Source organism: Trichosurus vulpecula, chromosome 6, assembly GCF_011100635.1.
Source record: "Trichosurus vulpecula isolate mTriVul1 chromosome 6, mTriVul1.pri, whole genome shotgun sequence".
NCBI classification, from domain to species: Eukaryota; Metazoa; Chordata; class Mammalia; order Diprotodontia; family Phalangeridae; genus Trichosurus; species Trichosurus vulpecula.
The window spans coordinates 68,917,049-68,934,867 of NC_050578.1; the positions used below are offsets into that span (position 1 = coordinate 68,917,049).

At 40.8% G+C, this 17,819-nt stretch overlaps 1 protein-coding gene across 1 annotated transcript in view; it reads right to left on the reverse strand.

Annotated features, from left to right (window-relative positions):
• PKD2 (polycystin 2, transient receptor potential cation channel) overlaps positions 1–12,789 on the reverse strand; it is a 53,278-nt gene extending 40,489 nt beyond the window's left edge. Inside the window, exons 1-2 of the mRNA XM_036763450.1 lie at positions 12,087–12,789; positions 7,440–7,553 (exon numbers count right to left, since the gene is read on the reverse strand). Coding sequence (XP_036619345.1) covers positions 7,440–7,553; positions 12,087–12,720 — 748 coding nt within the window. The 5' untranslated portion in view covers positions 12,721–12,789. The remainder of the gene's footprint in view (positions 1–7,439; positions 7,554–12,086) is intronic.
• Positions 12,790–17,819: the final 5,030 nt, after the last annotated feature.

A 17,819-nucleotide genomic window follows, 5' to 3' on the forward strand; every position in this document is an offset into this window, starting at 1 on the left:
TGGACTTAGATATTAAGTATGATATCATCAATAAATTAAACAAGCAAGGAATTCTTTTCAGAATCAGTATAGGAGAAGAGTTAATAACTAAACAAGTGATAACAGTTATCAGAAAATAAAATAGACAACTTCGATTATATAAAATTGAAAAATTTTTGCACAAATATAATGTAGAAAAATTTTTGCACAAATATAATATAGAAAAATTAGGTGACTGGAGAAAAAAATCCTTGCAATATGTTTTTCTAAAAAGTGTCCTCATATCCAAGATTTATAAGTCAAAGGATATGAAGAGGCAATTTTCAAAGGAAGAAATCCAAGCTACTGCTAATATGAAAAAAAAATGAAGTATGAAAAAAAATGTTCCAAACCATTAATAGAGAAATGCAAATTAAAACAATTCTGAGGTTCCATGACAAAAGAGGAAAATGACAAATATTAGGGGACCTCAAGAAAAGAGGTATAATAAATTCATTGTTAGTAGAGCTTGGACTTAGTTCAAGCATTCTGGAAAGCAATCTAAAATTATGCCCCCAAAGTTACTAAACCGTGCATACTCTTCAACCCAATTATACCACAACTAGGTGCATAGCCAAAGAGATCAAAGAAAGAGGAAAAAGACCCACATCTACCAACAAATTTACAATTGCTCATTTTATAGAAGTCCCCAAATGGAAATTAAGGAGATGCCCACTTAATGGAGAATGTCTAAACAAATTGGGATTTATGAATAGGATGGAATATCATCGCACCACAAGAAAAAGCAAAACAAGTAGTTTCAGAGGGAACTGGAAAGAGCAGTATGATCTGATACAGAGTAGCAGAAAAATATATAAAATGACAGCATTGTGAAAAACAAGTTTAAAAGCCTTTAGAATTCTGATTAATACTATGATAACCATCAGTCCAGAGGACTTAATATGAAACCAGCCTTTTTTCTGTTTTGCTTTTGCTAGGAAAAAAACTCTACTCTAGAGTTGCTTATAGTATCATTTAAGTTCATTTTAACACATACGTCCATCTTTTTAAAAAATCCATTTAGTCTTTTTTTTCTGGACCTAAAAAATTAGGTACAAATGATATAACATTTTCCTATCTGTAATTCAGTAATATTTTAGTTTTGCCCTCCTTTTTAATGTCAAATAAATATCATCATGAACCTGTAAAGCAGACCCACAAAGAAACACTCTTGGTTGCTGTGCTTATTTAACAAATTTTTGAATTTTTTCTTTCTTTGTTAGACTGACATCTTTTGAATAGTTTTGGATCTTATCGAGGTCCTTTTTCCTCTTTGATCTCTTTGGCTATACACCTAGTTGTGGTATAACTGGGTTGAAGAGTATGCACAATTTAGTAACTTTGGGGGCATAATTTCAGAATTCAGAAATAAATGAAATAAAGTTTTATTTGGAATACTGCACTACAGCTATAGTATAGTGTCTCAGTAAATTTTCTTTGATAACTCTCCCATTCCATCAGATTTTAATATATATATATATATATATATATATATATACACACACATATCCACATGTACACATATGCATACACACACTATGCTATATTTGTTGTTCAGTGGTGTCTGACTCCATGTGACTCAATGGACTTTTGCCTGTGGCTTTCTTGGCAAAGAAATTGAAGTTTTACAGGTAGGAAATTAAAACAAACAGGGGTTAAGTGACTTGCCCAGAGTCACACAGCTAGCAAGTGTCTGAAGCTAGATATGAACTCAGATTTTTCTGAGTCCAGGTTTGGTACTCTATCCACTGAGCCACCTAGCTGCCATCATCAATATTAAGCAAGGGATAAAACAAGCAGTTGCATCAATCAATCAATAAACACCTACTATGTGCCAGGAACTACACTAGGCACACAAATAAGACAAAAACATAACAGATATTGCTTTCAAGGAGCTTAGATTTTACTGTGCACATAAGTGCATACCTCAGTAGAAAGTGATACTTAAACTGTGCGCTGAAGAATTCTAAGCAACAAAGGGGAAAAATGAGCACATTACACATGGGGTAGAGTGGGGAATCTATATTGGCTAGAGAAAGATATTAGCTAGAAAATGGAATGCTTATATGAGGAACAGTAAAGTGTTTGCTCTTGTCATGAAGTTAACGTGTGTTGTCAGGAGAGTAGAAGTACAGAAATTCCTTAAAACTGATGAGTCTCTCTAGATGCTCCTCTTTGTGGATAGCCTTGTGCTGACTGTAATAATCAATCAATCAACAAGCATTTGTCAAGCATCTAGAGTATACCAGACACTCTGCTAGGGATGGGGTCACAAATACGAAGAATGAAACAGTTCCTACCTTCAATTTGATTATATTCTGATAAGACTCAGAATAGAGTGCCTCATCAATAAGATGCAAAATTATTTAAAAGACATCAGCCAAACAATCTATATGGGAAATATCAAATAAATGATGTCTATAGGCATGCAGTTGGATGGACTATCCAGTGAGTTAAAACATTAGCACATATATTTTGGATAGACACTGGAGCTGGACAATGAACTAGGTCTGGCATTGCATATAAGTAAGGAACTGTATTTAAGAAAATGTGAAGAATTTTCATTAATCCCCAACTATTCCTCGTACAAAACCCATCTGATAACATGAATTATCTCCCAGTGATGCTTTGGATGCTATGGATACAAAGATCAATATACCATGATTTCAGAAGAGTGGTATTAAAAATTAAAGTCATTTTGTTGACATTGAAATTCTTTCCATCAAAACAGATTAGCAATCTATCTCTAAAAGAGTCTCCTTTAGTTAACTGACCCTGGGGTTGCTGGGAGGCTAAGGGACTTGCCCCTTGACACATAGGTACTATGTGTTGGAAACACCTTGAACTCCTATCTTGCTGAGTTCAAGGTACACCCTCTCGTTGATCTGCTGTCTTAGACACACAAGATATCACCCAGGAAACATACAGTAGGACTGAAAAAGGAGATGGATGCTTTAAGAGGAAGCATAACAAACGGACAACATCTGTGCTGGCCTGGTACTCACAAAGCATGATAAGATCTAGAGGGAAGGCTTCTACTATACTGGGCAGTGTCTATAGAGGATTCACAAATATAGAAGAGCACAGTCAAGAATTGGTAAGAGAGGGGCAGCTAGGTGGCGCAGTGAGTAGAGCACCAGCCCCAGAGTCAGGAGGACCTGAGTTCAAATCTGGCCTCTGACACTTGACACACTTACTAGCTGTGAGACCTTGGGCAAGTCACTTAACCTCAATTGCCCTGCCTTCCCCCCTCAAAAAAAAAAAAGAATTTGTAAGAGAAGGTATGGTGAGAAGTACATAAAATGAGAAGATATTGAAATCTGCATTGGTGGAGAGAGTATTCATATTGATGAGCCCAAGGATCTATTGATGTATTGAAGAATGGAAATTCACTTGTATTCATCCATTCAAAAAAAATTTTTTTGGTGGGGAAGGGGAGATAGTCAGATGGAATTAAATAATTCTTAAATGTTCTCTCCTCAATCTATTTTCCAGGTCAGTCATTTTTCTGATGAGGTATTTCACATTTTCTTCAATTTTTTCATTCTTTTGGATTGATTCTTGATGTCCCATGGAGTCATTAACTTCCATTTGCCCAATTCTAATTTTTAAGGAATTATTTTCTTCTATCACCTTTTGTACCTCCTTTTCCATTTGGCCAATTCAATTTTTTAAGGAGCTGTTTTCTTTGGTGGATTTTTGTAAATCCTTTTCCATTTGGCCAATTCAACTTTTTAAGGAAGTGTTTTCTTCATTGAATTTTTGTACATCTTTTTTTCCATTTTTTGTGCTTGCTTTACCAAGCCACTGACTCTTTTTCATGATTTTCTTGCACAACTCTCATTTATTTTTCCAATGTTTCTTCTATCTCTCTTATTTGAACTTTAAAATCCTTTTTGCGCTCTTTCAGGAGTTCTTTTTGGGCCTGAAACCAATTCATATTTCAATTTGAGACTTCTCTGTAGGCATTTTGACATTGTTATCCTCTTCTGAATTTGTGTTTTGAGCTTCTCTCTTGCCATAGTAGCAACTGAGGGCAAGCAGGTAAATCTGAGGTATACTGTATGAAACAGGGTGAGTCTAACTATTGTCATAGTACTCAAACCCGGTGCCAATGACCTCATGAAAACAGTGCTCTGGCTGACTGAGTGGGCCACATTTATGGTTATTTACATAGTGCAATAAAAGCTATCTAAAATGTCAGGTGCAACTCAAGACCATCTTTATAAAAAATTACTTTTCTATGGAACTAAATGGGAATCCTAAAGAAAATAGATGATATAAATATGAATATAAACTATACTACTAAATGAAAGGATGCTGAAAGTATATCGTAAAAGAACACTAAAAAAAGTAAAATACTACTTGGTCAAAACTTTGAACTTCTGAAATTTAAAAAATGTGACATTTAAAAATTCATTTTGAAATTAATACACCCCAAAAAGACATTCATAATTAGATATGTAAACTTGGGCAAGTCATTAATCTTTTTGGACCTCAGTTTTTCATTTATAAAATAATGGGGCTATACTAGGTGACTTCTAAGAAATTTTCCAGTTTTATAATTCTTCACCAAAAACATACTGGAAGTAAGAAAACAGGACTGTGAGTGGGTAAGGCTTTTATGTGCATGACCTAAGGCAAGTGTCCTTTTACTTGAAAACCACCTAATGGGAATTTTAACTCAGTTATTCAGCTGAGTGACCTGTTAATCTTTAAGTACATTACTGTTTAATACTGAAGTGCTTTAACTTTGCATTAACAAACTTTGAATGAAATGCTAGCCAACACTCACTCTCCTCTTCTCTTTCCTTCTCTTTCCCCTTTCCTCTCCTCCCCTCCTTTTTCCCTTTCCTGCTCCCTTCCTCTTTCCCCCTCCCTCTCTCTCCCCCTTCCATATAGATTATGTGTAATATAGTATAATCATATATTACATTTAATAGCATATATTATATATGGAGAGAATATATTATATATAATATGTATTATATACAGGGAGAGGGGAGAGAGAGAAAGGGAAGCAAGGGAGGGGTAGAGGGAGAGAGAAAGATGAGACTGGAAACATGCAAACAGACTTTGTTCTCTGGTAAGAGGAGGTTCACACCTGCACATGAGTACAAGTAACTCTACCAGACCAAATGGTGAGGCTCTTAGCCCCAAAGATGACATCAGCAGAAGTATATCCAACTATGAAGAGGCAGAAGCACATTTCAGAGGCAAATGCTCTCAATCACATTGCCTCAGAAGGGAGGAACCATGTGGCCAAATTGTTCCTAAAACCCATATTTCTTGGAGGTAGTATTTTCTGGACAGTGTTGGGTTCCTAGAGTTGGAGAAAAAAAAAGTTTTCTAGAGAGATAAGGAGGAGTTTCTGGAAGTGCTAGCTTTTGTGAATTAAAGCAGACTAAGCCCTAGTTCCCCAGAGGGAGAAGTGGCATGAGACTTCGTTTTAATACAGAGGAGCCACTGCCTGGGCTTTGTGTTCCACCATACTGGGAGCATCTGTATGTACACGTCTGATGGGAAGGGTTTCCCTAGTTGCCTCAAGTTATTTCCCTTTCACAAGAGTATAGTGGGCTATATAGGTGCCTGAGAAGAAAAGAGGACTCATTAGAAAAGATGAAGAGGACCAAATTTGGAGGGCCTACTGTGTCCTACATTTTTCTGTAATATAAAATAATGACTACCCTATACCCAATATACATCATTACCTTGAGTGCCTGAAAGCAAGCTAAGATCTTTGTGTATGCCTGAGGGATTCTGGACATGAGTTATACACAAGGATTCCTGGAAGAAACTCTAGGTGGGGCAAATGAGTCCAAGGGGGATGATTTTTGAGAGGCCCCCAAAATGGAACCTAGTATAGGTAACAGATTTTTAGGATAAATCCTACTAATAGCTTATCTGGGTCTACACTTATGATCAGCTCTGGGACTTTCATTGTACATTGATCATGCTTCAAAATGTTTGCACCATGCCACAGTCCCTACCAACGCCATATCATGTTGCCACTTTCCCTGCAGTTCACCAATATTGAATTTTTTTGAAGAAAGAGCATTATTGCTATTAAAGTGGGCATAAAGTGGTATCTTAAGATTCTCTTGATCTGAATCTTGATCTTGATCTATGCTTATTAGGTAGTGTGGGCGTATTTTTAATATGGTTACTAACTGTATATTTCCTTGTTTGAAAATTATCTCTTTATATCCTTTGACCAGTTCTCCAATGGAGTCTGTATATTAGTCTCATCTTTGAGATCCTAGTTCTAGAAGCATAAGGGACTTTAAAAAACCATCTAGTCCAACCTTTGTCATTTTACAGATGAAGGAACAAAGAACTGTGTAGGCTGAATCACTTGCCCAAGGCCACACAGGCAGTAAATTCAAAAGTGAGATTTGAATCGACATCTTAAGAATCCAGCACTAGAGACCTTTCCACTGTATCAAGCTGCCCATTTATTTCTTTGTTGTTTAGTCATTTTTCAGTCATGCCTGACTCTTCATGACCCCATTTGGGGTTTTCTTGGCAGATGCTAGGGGTGGTTTGTCATTTCCTTCTCCAGCTCATTTGACAGATGAGGAAACTGAGGTAAACAGGGTTAGGTGACTTGCCCAGGGTCACACTGCTAGTAAATGTTTGAGGCTGGATTTGACCTCAGGTATTCCTGACTCTAGGCCAAGCACTCTATTTACTGCATCATATAGCTGCAGTGCCTATTTTGTTAGACTATGGAATATTTAAGGTTTAATATAAGATTTCATTTTTGTAGTTTGTGTATTTAGCTATTTGCTTTATGGCTGTTATTTAAATTTATCATTTTAAAAACAAAGGATAACATTCTGGACTTCCTAACTGCTAAACTCAACAAATTATTTGCCCCTCATGGTATGTTTATAGTAATTCTTTTGTATTTTTCTTTTTGTTCAGATCTATGATTTCATTAATATGGAGAACTCCTGGTGAGGAAATTCTCTCTATGGATGCAGATGGGCAACTTACAGTCTTAGAGGCTCACTTAGGGTACCATTAAGTCACTTGCCAATAATCACATAGCTAGTGTGTACTGGAGTCAGAACCTGAACCTAGGTCATTATGGCCCCATGGCTGGACTATGCCATTCTGCTTCTCATAGTAATTAATAAAATCTTTTATCTCAGTAAGTTTTGTAAAGAGTACAATACCAACTTCCTTAACTTAGCATTATGTCAGGCTTAAATGATTTAATTAGCAATGAACTAGTCAATCAGAAAAGGCTGAAATAATAATGAACACAAGTCCTTCGTTAAATTTTGAATTGTGAAAATAATGACTTATCAGAAAGAACATTTTTCTCTGACCCTTGGAGTGCAAGCATATTTTCTTTTAAACAGGCTTCTGAGGGAGCAAATAAATTTTATAATGGAAAGAAATAGTTTACTTACAGATACATAAAACCACAAGAAAGAGGAAGTATGTAACCAGTTCTCTCAAAACACTTTTCAGATATTTCTCTCGGCTTATATTGCTTTCTTCCATCAGTCTTGTTCCCCAGAGACCTTAAATATTAAAAAAAGTAATAAGTTAACTTATTTCATTCAGATTTCAGAAATAACATATACGGCAAGAAAAAACCCTAGAAAATCATAAAAGAGAACTACCATTTAAGGCCATTAACTATTTTGTATTAGAAAATCTGCTACAAGGTTATATAATTAACACACTAACTAAAATTTCCATCTTAAAGATTCATAAAATTGAAATTCATAGACTTAAGGGTATTGGCCAAGATAAAAAGTCATCTACATCAGGGCTTCTTAAACTGTGAGTTGTGACCCACAGTTTTAAAAGTGCTGAAAATAACTATTATAGTACTTGATATAAATATACTAAGTACTACCACCATCACCTGAGCTATAGGTACTTTTTCTCATAAGATAAAAGTGTTTTAAAGGCACCTTTTAATCAATCGACAAGCTTTTATTAGGTGCTTATTACATGCCAGACACTGTGCTGGGCCCTGGGAATACAAAGACAAAGGGAAAAACAATTCCTGGTCTCAAGGAGATCACATTCCAATGGAATATATTGGGTACATACACAGATATATTCACAAGATATAGCCACAGTAGGTGGAAGATAACTCTGGAGGTGAGTACACTAACAGCTAGGGGTCCTGGGAAAGATTTCCTGCAGAGGCAGCTCTTAAGCTGAATCTTGAATGAAGACAGAGATTCTAAGAGGCAGAAGTGAGGAACGAGAACACTCCAGGCATAAAGGGCAGCTAGTGTGATGCATGGAGCTGGGTGAGGGAGGTCTGCAAGGAGGGAGGCCAGTATGGCTGGACTGCAGAATGCATTGAGAGAAGTAACGTATAAGAAAACTGGAAAGGCAGGAAGGAGCCAGGCTGTCAAGATCATTAAATATTTGATCTGAGGGGCAGCTAGGTGGCGCAGTCAGTAGAGCACCGGCCCTGGAGTCAGGAGGACCTGGGTTCAAATCCGGCCTCAGACACTTGACACATGTACTAGCTGTGTGACCTTGGGCAAGTCACTTAACCCCAATTGCCCTGCCAAAAAGCAAAAAAAAAAAAAAATATTTGATCTGAGAAGAGGGAGCCACTGGAGATATGTAATATGAGCTTCAAGACCTGTCTCACACAAGCTAGCTGTGTGATATGGTCAAATCTGTGCTTTAGAAAAATAACTTTGGTAGCTGAGTGGAATGTGGGGTGAAGTAGAGATATACTTCAGGTAGGGAGACCAATGAGGCGGTTATGATAATAATCCAGGTAAGAGGTGATGAATATTTAAAGTAGGGGTGGTGACTGTGTGAGTGAAGAGGAAGAAGTATATATTAGAGATGTGGTAGAGGAGAAATGAATTTAGATATGAAGGGGCTGGTGAGTAGCTAGATTGTAGAGTTTAATGGAGGGGAACAGCTCAGCAGAGAAACTAGAGTTGTTTATACAGAACTAGAAATCACCAGCAGAGAGATGACGATTGAATCCAGAGAAACTAATAAGATCACCAAATGAGATAGTATGTATAGAAAAAGAGAGTCTAAGACACAGCCACGGTGGGACATCTATAGTTATTAGGTATAACAGAGATGAACTGATAAAGGAGATTGAGAAAGAGTAGTTAGATAGAGGAACTAGCAATGAGCAGTGGAGAAAGGAGAGAAAAACCTAGAGAGGAGAGAATGCCTGAAAGAAGAAATGGTATTAAATGTCACAGAGAAGAAAGAAGAAGGAGGAGGAGAAGGAAGAGGAGAAAAAGGAAAGCAAGTGGATTGTTGGTAACTTTGGAGAAAGCAGTTTTGGTTAAATGATTAGATTGGGAGCAAGATTACAGAGGATTTAAAAGAAATGAGAGAACAAGAGGAAGCACCAATTGTAGGCAGCTTTTTCAAAGAGCTTAGCTGAAGGTGAAGGCTGATGGCTGGCAAGGATCATTGGACCAACTGAGGATTTTTTTTAAATGTTGAAGCTACAGGAGTCTGTCTTCTCCATAGATGTAGGGGAAACGACTGTCACATTACATCATGTGACCCATGTGTAGTCGACCTGAGCAACCCTAAAATCCTGAAAGTATTTCACAAGTGCTACTACCCCCAATGAAGAGCACAGAGAAGAAACATTCTTCAGAACAGAAAATCTCCCTTTCTCAGCTGAACTTCTTAAAAAAAAAAAACAACTGTATAAACAACTTATAAAGATTTAAGAAATCTGATCACCACAATGACCAAACATGACTTCAGATTGCATGATTCCAGAGGACATATGCTACCCACTTCCTTACAAACAGGTGAGGGGTTCAGGGTACAGACTGGGGCATATTTTGGAAATGGCCAAAACAGGCATTGATCTGGTTTGATAACGTACATCATACAAGAGCTTTCTTTTTTCTTTTCTTTTTTTAAGAGAGAAGTGGGAGGAAAGAAAATAATTTTTTGTTAATTGAAATACATATGTGTGTATATGTATATATACGTATACACACATATATGCGAAACTTGGCCTAAGGAAAAGATAATGAAAAGGCACCTCTTTCCCCTTCTTTATAAAGGCAGTAGACAATTGGTGTGGAATACTGTATAAAATGTCAGACTTTTGTTACATTTGTTAATTTTTTACATTTTTTGGTTAACATTTTGACATTTTTGACATATAATTTTATATATCTCTTTATTTTTCTGAACTTTTTTTTTTTAGTCTTAAAACTTGTTATCAGGAGTGATGACTCTCTGGAATGAATAGAGGGAAATACTGGGGAACATAGAGGATAAGAAAACAAAAGATGTCAATAAATTTTTTTTAAAAGAAAAAGTTGTCTACCCTCACTGTCTTCAGTTCTTCCCCTCTCAGACTCTTCAGCCCTTTGCAATCTAGTTCCCGACTTCATCACTCAACCAAAAGTGCTCTCTCTAAAATTACCAATCTCTTAATGACCAAATCTGGTGGTCTTTTCTTAGTCCTCAGTCTCATCCTCTCAGCTGAGAGTGGCAGAAAAAAAGAACTGTAATTTCTGAGTCCAGATCCTCTTGATGGCCTTAAGCAACAGATTCTGTTCATCACCTGAGGCTTCCTTCCTGTCACATCTTCTCTTTCATTGCAAACCAAGAAATTAGGCCTGAGTTCTGGAGTGACTCATTGAACCCATGACAAATATACAAGTAATGTTTACTTTCCCCCAAAGCACAGCTTCTGATTTCCAAATTTAATTTGATTTCTAAGTTGGAATTAGAAAGAGTCATGGATAGTCATCAAGAAGTCCCAAGAGTTCCCCATGCGTGTGAGTGATCTAGGACCAAGCAAACATATTATTATCAAATGTAGCTGTATGAGGGAACAGCACATGTGAAATACTTTCAGGTTCTATGGAAAATTCTTATTCTGACAGAGAATGGGCATAGACGGCTTCTGAAATGCCTTCCAAGTCTGGAATTCTATGATCTCCATGCCTTCCATCATTTCATGTCTCTAATCCATCCCGCACACTACTGCTTAATTAATCTTTCTAGAATACTGTCCTCAAGGTCATTCTCCAGCTCAAAAGCTGTTGATACCTCAAGGTTTACAGAGTGAAGTTCGAATTCCTCAGAGTGGCTTTCAAAGACCATCACAAAGCTACCCCAATTTATCTCATTTTCCACAAACCTTCTTATATCTGCACAATCACAGAATCTGAGTTGGGACTCTAACCCCCTACCATCTAGTACAACCTTATTTTACAGCTGAGGAAAGTGAGGGAAAATGGCATAAATTCACGCTAATATTAACAATCAGATGGGGAATTTGAATCCAGCTCTTTCAATTGTACCATTATCACGAACTGTATAGCTAACTCTACAGTTAGCATATACATTAAAACACACTGTTTAAACACCTGAGATATTTAAATATAATTTAAATTTGAGGCTCCTGCTCTTTTGCACCATACACTTAAATTCTACACCAGGGTTTAAAAGTTCAACATGACGGTGGAGGAGAGAAAACATTCCCGAAGAAATAAACTTGCTAGATAAGGTTTAGCAAGAAATATTTCATAAAACTTCTTTCCCTAAAAGAAACTTTGAAGGAGTATATGCTTTTCCAGCGGTTAAATTCACAACGTGCACAAAAATGCAATTCACGGTTGATCCTTCAAGGGAAAGCCCAAATCCAATGTTCTGGGATCGGTTTGTTTGTTTTTCCCAGGCTGATCGTGACAAAAGTTTTCTACCCGATCCGCTAATTGTAAAACTCTCGCCCCTCTCCTTTTGAACCTCTTGAAAACTCTCCGCCCCGCCCCCATCCGCTACAAATCGATTACTCAATTCCGACTTGTCAGCTTCAGGGAATCTACCCAAAGTCAAGACCCAAGACTCCACTGTAAGAGTATCTTTTTCTCGCAGGAATTGCTCTGGAGACGGTGCCCCGTCCTCCTCCTGACAAAGCGAAGGCGTTTTGCAACATTGTTTCTACGACCCTGTGTATGTAACTGCAGCAACGGTGGATACATAGTAATTCCTGACACACTGACATTTCGTTTTAAGGGCTGCAGACATTCAAGTGCAAGCCCAGGCCCGCGGCCCGGGGCCGGCCTCACCTCGCAGCGCCCGCAGCAGCCTCTTGGCCCCAGGCGCCCGGGCCGGGGGCGCCGGCTGCTGCGGCCCGTCCAGGGGGAGGTGGCGGTGCAGAGACTCTCCGGGGCTCGCGGGGCCGGTGCACACGGGCCCCGCGACCTCCCTTCTCCGGCGGCGGCCGCTTGGGAGGCCGCCTCCGTGGAAGCCGCCTAGCCCCAGGCCGCTGCCTCCGGAGGAGGCGACCCCGGACGAGGCGGCGGACCTGCGGCTGCCCGGCCGCCACTCCACGTCCATCTCCACCACCATGCCGCCCTCCTCCCCCTCCACCTCGTCGTCTTCGTCGTCCTCGTCGTCCTCGGGCTCGAAGCCCGGGTTGTCCCGGCTCCACGCCTGCCTCGAGCACGCCGACAGGGGCGGAGACGGCGACGCCGAGGCTCCGGCCGGAGGGTCTCGGGCGGCCGCCTGGCGGAGTCGCTCCATCTCGATGTCCAGCCCCCGCGGCTCCCGGAGGCCGCCCGGGGAGGGGAGGCCCGGGGCCGCGAGGCCGCCGTCAGCGCCGGGGGAGGGCCCGCTCAGCCTGGCCCGCGCCGCTGGGGGCTCGACTCTGCGGGGAGCGCCCGCCTCCAGCTGGGGCTTCACACGGCTCGGGTTCACCATGGCGGGCCGTCGGGAGGGCGCTCACTGCAGCCCCAGCTCCGCTCCGCCAGCGGCGGGAGCCATGTTCCTTTCTTCTCCAGGCCTCCGCAGCCCGCTCCCCCGCCCCCGACTGCTCTACATTCCCGCGGCGGGCTCGGCTTACTCCCCCCGCCCCCGGCCGCCCACGCCCCCACCCTGCGGCTCGGAGCGCTGCGCGGAGTCCAGACGGCTCGGGCCGAGGGGGAGGGGACGCGCTGCTTGGGTCCAAGGGGGAGGTGACTCACTGCCCGGGTCCAGGAGGGAGGGGACGCGCTGCCCGAGCGCCCGCCTGCCCTGCCCCGGTACCCGAGGCACTGAAGATGCTCAGCCCAGAGGATGCTCCGGGAAAGGGCTGGTCCGCCCGCAGTCAGTCTGGTTCCTCCCAAGCTCAGTCAGTAAACATTTATCCAGCGCCTACTATGTGCCAGGCACGGTGCGGAGCTCTGAGGATACAAAAAGGGGCAAAAGACTTTCCCTGCCCTCAGGGAGTTTACAGTCTAATGTAGGAGCTATTGCAATCAAATACAGACCAGGCAAGCTCTATGCAGGACAAACAGGACATAAATTGAGGGAAGGAACTGGAGTTAGGAGGGGCTAGGGAAAGTTTCCTGCAGAAAGGGGGATTTTGATGTTGTTGTTTGCCCTTAGTTCTCCAAGAAGACCATGACATCAGGGAGGTGATACCATGACTTTCAAGGGAACTGGATTTAAGTGAGGGAGGGCTGTGCAAAGTCACCAGCCTCACTTTCTTTTCCGGAGCCATCTGGGTCCAGTGGCAAAGTAAAGATCAGGATGACTGGAGATGGACCCCAGAAGGGGAGATTTTAGTTGGGACTTAAAGGAATCTGGGGAGGTTAGTAGTCAGGGGGAAGAGAGCATTCCAGGCACGGGGGAAAGCCTGAGAGAACGTCCCCAGAGCCCAGAGATGGAGGGTCTTGTTCCTGGAACAGCCACGTGTCACTGAATCCAGGAGGATTCGTAGGGGAGTAAGGTGTAAGAAGGCTGGAGAGGCAGGTGGGGATAGATTATGAAGGGCTTTGAATGTCAAGTAGAACATTTTGTACTTGGTCCTGAGGTGATTGGAACCAGTGGAATTTAATGAGTAGGGGAGGTAACACGCTTCGATTTAGGAAAAACGCTTTAGTGGCAGAATGGAAGACGGATTGAACTTGAGGGAGAGTTGAGGCAGGCAGGCCCCCTAGCAGGCTAGTGCAATAGCTCAGGCGGAGGTGGGGCGGGGGGCGGGGGAGACGGACGGGGTGCACCAGGATGGGGCAGTGTTAGGATCCAAGAGAGTGCAAAAGTGAAATCGATAGGTCTTGACAACGGCTTAGATATTGGGGGGAGGGGGTTGAGATAAGTGAGGAATCCAAGACGGCGCTTGAGTAATGAACCTAAGGGCCTGGAAGGATGGTGGGAAGGTGTGGGGAGTGGATTGTTTAAGGGGTAAAACAAGGGAGTTAGGCAAGAGAGTTAATGAGTTCACTAAGTAAGTAATGTAGAGGGAGAAGAGAAGAAGACATTTACAAGATGTCACAACAAAAGAGCCTCAGATAGGTCTGATAGATAGGAAGAAAACCACGAGAATTAGTATCCCAAAAACCTAGAGAGAAGAGAGCATCAAGGAGAGTGATCAATGGTATCAAAGGCTGCAGGGAGGTGGAGAAGAATGAGGATTGAGAAAAAAAAAGCCATTGAATTTGGCAATGCATAGATTATTGATGACTTTGGAGAGAGCAGTTTCAATGGAATGAAGGTCAGAAGGCAGAGTATGGGGGGTTGAGAAGAGAGTGAGAGGAGAGAAAGTGGAAGGACCCGTTGTAGACAGCCTTTTCAAGTTTAGCCATAATGGGTAGAATAGATACAGGACAATAATTAGCAGGGATGGAAGAATCAAGTGAAAGGTTTTTTCAGAGTAGGGGAGACACGGCTATGTTTATAGGCAGTAGGGAAGGAGCCAGCAAAGAGGGAGAGATTGAAAATGAGTGAAAGAGTGGGAATGACGGAAGAAGCAATCTCCTTTGGAGGAGAAAGGATGGAATATCAGCCTCCTACAAGAGGTTTTAGCTGATTTCACACTTCCCCTCCCCCAGCTTCTAGTTCCTCTCAACCCCTAAATTATTTTATACTTATACTCTGGAACTATTTTGAGCTTGATTTTAGACCACTGCAATAAAGCAGCGAATTTTTTGGTTTCCCAGTATATACAAAAGTTAATGTTTGAACTATACTGTAGTCTATTACATGTACTGTAGTATTATGTCTAAAAAACACAATGTACATGCCTTACTTTAAAAAATATTTTGTTGCTAAAAAAAAATGCCATCTGAGCCTTCAGCAAGATTCTTTTTGCCAGAGAAGGGTTTTACCCCAGTGTATGGCTGCTGACTGATCAAGTTTGTAGTTGCTGAAGGATTGGGTGACTGTGGCAATTTCTTAAGACAACTGTGAAGTTTGCCAAATAGATCGATTTTTCCTTTCACTTGAACACTTAGAGGCCATTGGAGAGTTATTAATTGACCTAATTTCAATATTTTTGAGTCTCAGGAAATAAGGAGAGAGACAGGGAAATGTTCATTGGGTGGAGCAGTCAGAACACGTTTATGGACTAAGTTCACCATCTTATATGGTCAAGGTTCATGGCACCCCCAAAACAATTACAATAGTAACATCAAAGATCACTGATCACAGATCAACATAAAGATATAATAATAATGGAAAGATTGAAATATCATTAGAATTACCAAAATGTGACATAGAGATGCAATGTGAGCACATGTTATTGGAAAAATGGCACCCAAAGACTGCTTGAGTCAAGGTTGCCACAGACTTTGAATTTATAAAAATAAATAAACAAAATAAATGCGAGGAAGCTCAATAAAGCAAAGCACAATACAATAAGGGATGCCTGTATTTACTTTAGTGGATGGAGAACTGGCCTTGGACCCAGAAAGACCTGTCATCTTCATCCCATCCTGCTTCTGTCACCTGGCACAAATCTCAACTTTTCAACTCATCAAGAATAAAAGTTTCAGAAGGTCACAACCCACATTAATAGATAGAATTTCTTCATCTGGGAGTTTCTATGCCAATAAAACCATAAGTCCAGTCCCTCATCCTAGTAACATATTGTCTCCCCCAATAAAATATAAACTCCTTGAGGGCAGGGATAAACATCTTTGTATTCCCAGTACCTGGCACACAGTAGGCACTTTTTACTAACTGCTTATTGCCTATTATACCTTGTGGGCAGTTCATTACTTTGTGATTGCTTTTATAAAGAAGATAAATAACTCTATTACAATAGTAAGTTTATACCAATCCTAAGGGCATTAAGAACCAGTAGTTCCTTTTGCTGCCATTTTTGAGAGTTTGTTTTACATGATAAGTTGAATTCATGTTCACCTGCAATCTCTCCAAGCTCCCAAGTTCCTAACATTTGGCCAGAAGTTGTGTTCTCTGCCTAAATTTACATATATATCTTTCTCTAGATATCCCCAGGCTTCTTTGTGGTTGAGCTAAATTCAGGTTACTGGAAAAGTTTGGTTGATGAAACAGCAGATTATAAGACAGGCCCTGGGAGTGAAAAAGCACAGATTTCCTTGGGACCTCCATCAGTCCTTGAGGAAGGGTTGTGGTAGTGAGGGCCTTTATCAGCTCTGGTCTTCTGCTTCACAATACCTATAGATCCAATGATCATCCTCTATATAACTTTTCTGTCATACCTCAGTCCTTTTTTCCTCTTTTTGCTTCCAGTTCGTGGCTTAGTACTGTATGACCCTACTCCTTCCTCTGTATCTGAATCTCTAATCTGGTTCTGAGGTAGCTCCTCCTTTTTATTTTTTTTTAATTTATTTAACATGTTTAGTTTTCAGCATTGATTTTCACAAGAGTTTGGATTACAAATTTTCTCCCCATTTCTACCCTCCCCCCACTCCAAGATGGCGTATATTCTGGTTGCCCTGTTCCCCAGTCAGCGCTCCCCTCTGTCACCCCACTGCCCTCCCATCCCCTTTTCCCTTCCTTTCTTGTAGGGCAAGATAAATATTTATGCCCCATTGCCTGTGTATCTTATTTTCTTGTTGCATGCAAAAACATTTTTGTTTGTTTTTGAACATCTGTTTTTAAAACTTTGAGTTCCAAATTCTCTCCCCTCTTCCCTTCCCACCCACCCTCCCTAAGAAGTCAAGCAATTCAACATAGGCCACATGTGTATCATTATGTATAACCCTTCCACAATACTCATGTTGTGAAAGACTAACTATATTTTGCTCCTTCCCAACCCATCCCCCTTTATTGAATTTTCTCCCTTGACCCTGTCCCCTTTCGAAAGTGTTTGTTTTTGACTACCTCCACCCCCATCTGCCCTCCCCTCCATCATCCCCCCATTTTTTGTTATCTTCTTCCCTCTTCTGTCCTGTGGGTTAAGATTCCCAATTGGGTATGTATGGTATTCCCTCCTTAGGCCAAATCTGATGAGAGCAATGTTCACTCATTCCCCCCTCATCCGCCCTCTCCCCTCCTCCCACAGAACTGCTTCCTCTTGCCACCTTTATGGGAGATAATCCATCCCATTCTATCTCTCCTTATCTCCCTCTCTCAGTATGTTGCTCTCTCATCCCTTAATTTGATTTTATTTCTTTTAGATATCTTCCCTTCATCTTCAACTCACCCTGTGTCCGCTCTCTCCCTCTCTCCCTCTCTCTCTCTCTCTGTATATATATATATGTATACATACACACATAGATATATACATACATACACACATAGATATATACATACATACACACATAGATATATACATACATACACATTCACCCATATATATATACATAAACATATATGTATACATATTCCCTTCAGCTACCCTAATACTGAGGTCTCATGAATCATACACATCATCTTTCCATGTAGGGATGTCAACAAAACAGTTCACCTTTAGTAAGTCCCTTGCAATTTCTTTTTCTTGTTCTTTTTCTTGATTACCTTTTCATGCTTCTCTTGATTCTTGTGTTTGAAAGTCAAATTTTCTATTCAGTTCTGGTCTTTTCACTGAGAAAGCTTGAAAGTCCTCTATTTTA